General features: G+C 35.5%; 1 protein-coding gene across 2 annotated transcripts in view; it reads left to right on the top strand.

Moving 5' to 3' along the window:
- LOC107744383 (protein ABHD14B-like) overlaps positions 1 to 1,396 on the top strand; it is a 2,608-nt gene extending 1,212 nt beyond the window's left edge. For both annotated transcript variants that reach the window (XM_016558003.1, XM_016558002.1), the window contains exons 3-4: positions 521 to 756; positions 860 to 1,396. In XM_016558003.1, coding sequence (XP_016413489.1) covers positions 521 to 756; positions 860 to 1,039 — 416 coding nt within the window. In that variant the 3' untranslated portion in view covers positions 1,040 to 1,396. The remainder of the gene's footprint in view (positions 1 to 520; positions 757 to 859) is intronic.
- The last annotated feature ends 1,061 nt before the right edge of the window (positions 1,397 to 2,457 follow it).

Here is a 2,457-nt window from a genome sequence, read left to right as displayed (position 1 = left end):
TTTATACATATTTTTTAAATATAACGTTTTAAAAAAAACGGAAAATATTCAGTATATATATATATATATATATATATATATACAGAATATATAAAATAAAATACTGTATATTTTCAGTTTTTTAAAAGTGTATAAAAATCTACTACTATATAGATCCGTTTCAGCAACCATTACAAATATTCGGTGTTCTGGCAAAAATTGCCATAAGTTTGCCATCTTAAAACCTGTTGTAATTCCATGGCCCTTTTTGTTAATATTTAAATTAATATATTATTCTTTTATATTAATACGGTAAATTTTTTAAATTTTATTTTATATTTACCTGTTATAAATAAATATGATACTATTTAACACTTTAAAGTAACCTATTTTATAAAATACATATTTATATATTAAATAATACATCTGGAATAAAATTATATACAGTATATATAGATAGATAGATAGATAGATATGTAGTACTTTAACACTCGCACTGATTTCTCCCTAAACCCGCTCATTTGTGTCGTTGCTCCCTCAGGTTTGGGTCATTCTAAGGCGGCTCCGGCTCCAGTGGGTCAGCCGGCTCCAGGTGTGTTCCTCAGACAGGTGTGTGAGGCTCTGCAGACCGGCCCCGTGGTGATCATCAGCCCTTCTCTCAGCGGCATGTATTCGCTGCCGTTCCTCTTCCAGCACTCCGAGCAGGTCAAGGCCTACATCCCTGTAGCTCCCATCTGCACAGAGAAGTTCACAGCAGAGCAGTACAGCAGCGTGCAGGTGAGACAGGAATGAGTCCATCAGAGAACAAACAGAAACACACATCCATCTATTATAAAATGTGCTAAAAATGAGTGATGTTCATCCTTATGTACCTGTACAGACTCCAGCTCTTATAGTTTATGGAGACCAGGATACTCAGCTTGGGGAAGCATCGCTAAGCAACCTGAGACATCTGCCCAATCACAAAGTGGTGGTAATGAAGGGGGCGGGGCATCCTTGTTACCTTGACGATCCAGAGACCTGGCATAAGGCAGTCCTGGACTTCCTACAGTCGTTGTGATCATATTAAAAACCCTAATAGTGTAAAATTGTTCTAGTCAAAACGTTAATTACGTAAGTGATCAATATGAAGTGCATTCAGTTTCATACTTAATGACTGATTATGTCAGAAACACTACCTTTTTATTTTTGTATGCAACTTTTTTTTGTGCAATTTGCAGTGCTTTTCACGTGGATGCATGGCACTTGTGTTGAGAGGTGTGTCAAAGACCTAAAGTCAACATGAAATGCTGTTTGCAAACCAATTTACATAACTTTTGAGTCAAAGAAGATAGTCAATGAGAAAATAATATAGGACGGGGCTTGATTTTATCCATTGGGAACTGATTAGACTGAAAACTAGGTGTTTTGAACCCTTTTTTTAAAAATAAATTATGTGCAAGGAAGAATCATTTAATAAGTAACATTCATAACATTCAACAGTCAACAAGAAACTTGTATTACAGTAAACGAGGGGCAATTTAGATTTTATGCTGACTAAATTCCAGAGGTGTAAAGTATTGGAGTAAATGTGTACTTGAGTATCTTTTTGGATACTTTGTAGTTGTATTGAGTATCAAAGATATTAGCAACTTTTACTCCTTACTTCACTACATTATTGAATGAGTATCTGTACTCTTTACTCCACTACATTTGAAATGATGTTGCAGTTACACATTACATTTTGCATGGACCTAGCCTTTTCTGCAGCAGTTTATTTCTGTGATACTGCCTATTACAGGCCACTGAAAGTACTGCATCTTGTGCGTTTTGCCCTTACTCACCCAAACTTTTCAACAAGGCTACTTTATGTGAATGCGAGTTCCTTAGCAAGTATTTGTGAATCAGAGGTGTTTTATATATGAGATGAGGACATGACTGCAGCCAGCAATGAGGCCCAAACCAGCACATCCAGTGCAAGAAGGCTTTGGCTTTTTAATTTTACTTAACATTATTTTATGTATTCATTATACTGAAGAGACCTTTTTGAAGGATATTGTTTTTTTGTTTGTTTTGTAATTTTGAGGTGTTCATTTCTATTTTGGTATTAGAAAATAAACGTGATTGCTCTCCTCACAAATCAACTCTTTCTTGTTTTTGTTGCATGTTCTCTGTGCCTTGCCCTGGACTTTTATGTCACTTCCTGTCTCCCGTGGTGTTTGTAGTCTGTTTGTTCATTGGTTCCCCTTGATTAGTCTCCTCAGGTGTGTCTTATCTTGTTAAGGCCTGTTCACACCAAGCATGATAACTATAAAGATAACAATAAAGATATAGTTCTAAAAATCGTTCTTAATATTAAATATTAGCAGAGTCAACACCACAGCTGTAATGATAAAGGCACAGAGAAACGATATCGTTAGAATCATTTTCAGAACAATTTTTTCCAGCTGATGAACGATAAAAACATTGACAGCCAATCAGAATCAATCCTGCTATCAC

Source organism: Sinocyclocheilus rhinocerous, unplaced genomic scaffold, assembly GCF_001515625.1.
Source record: "Sinocyclocheilus rhinocerous isolate Xijiao unplaced genomic scaffold, SAMN03320098_v1.1 scaffold1488, whole genome shotgun sequence".
Taxonomy (NCBI): Eukaryota; Metazoa; Chordata; class Actinopteri; order Cypriniformes; family Cyprinidae; genus Sinocyclocheilus; species Sinocyclocheilus rhinocerous.
Note: the sequence above shows the minus strand (reverse complement) of the source record. Positions and strands in the feature narration are given on the sequence as shown.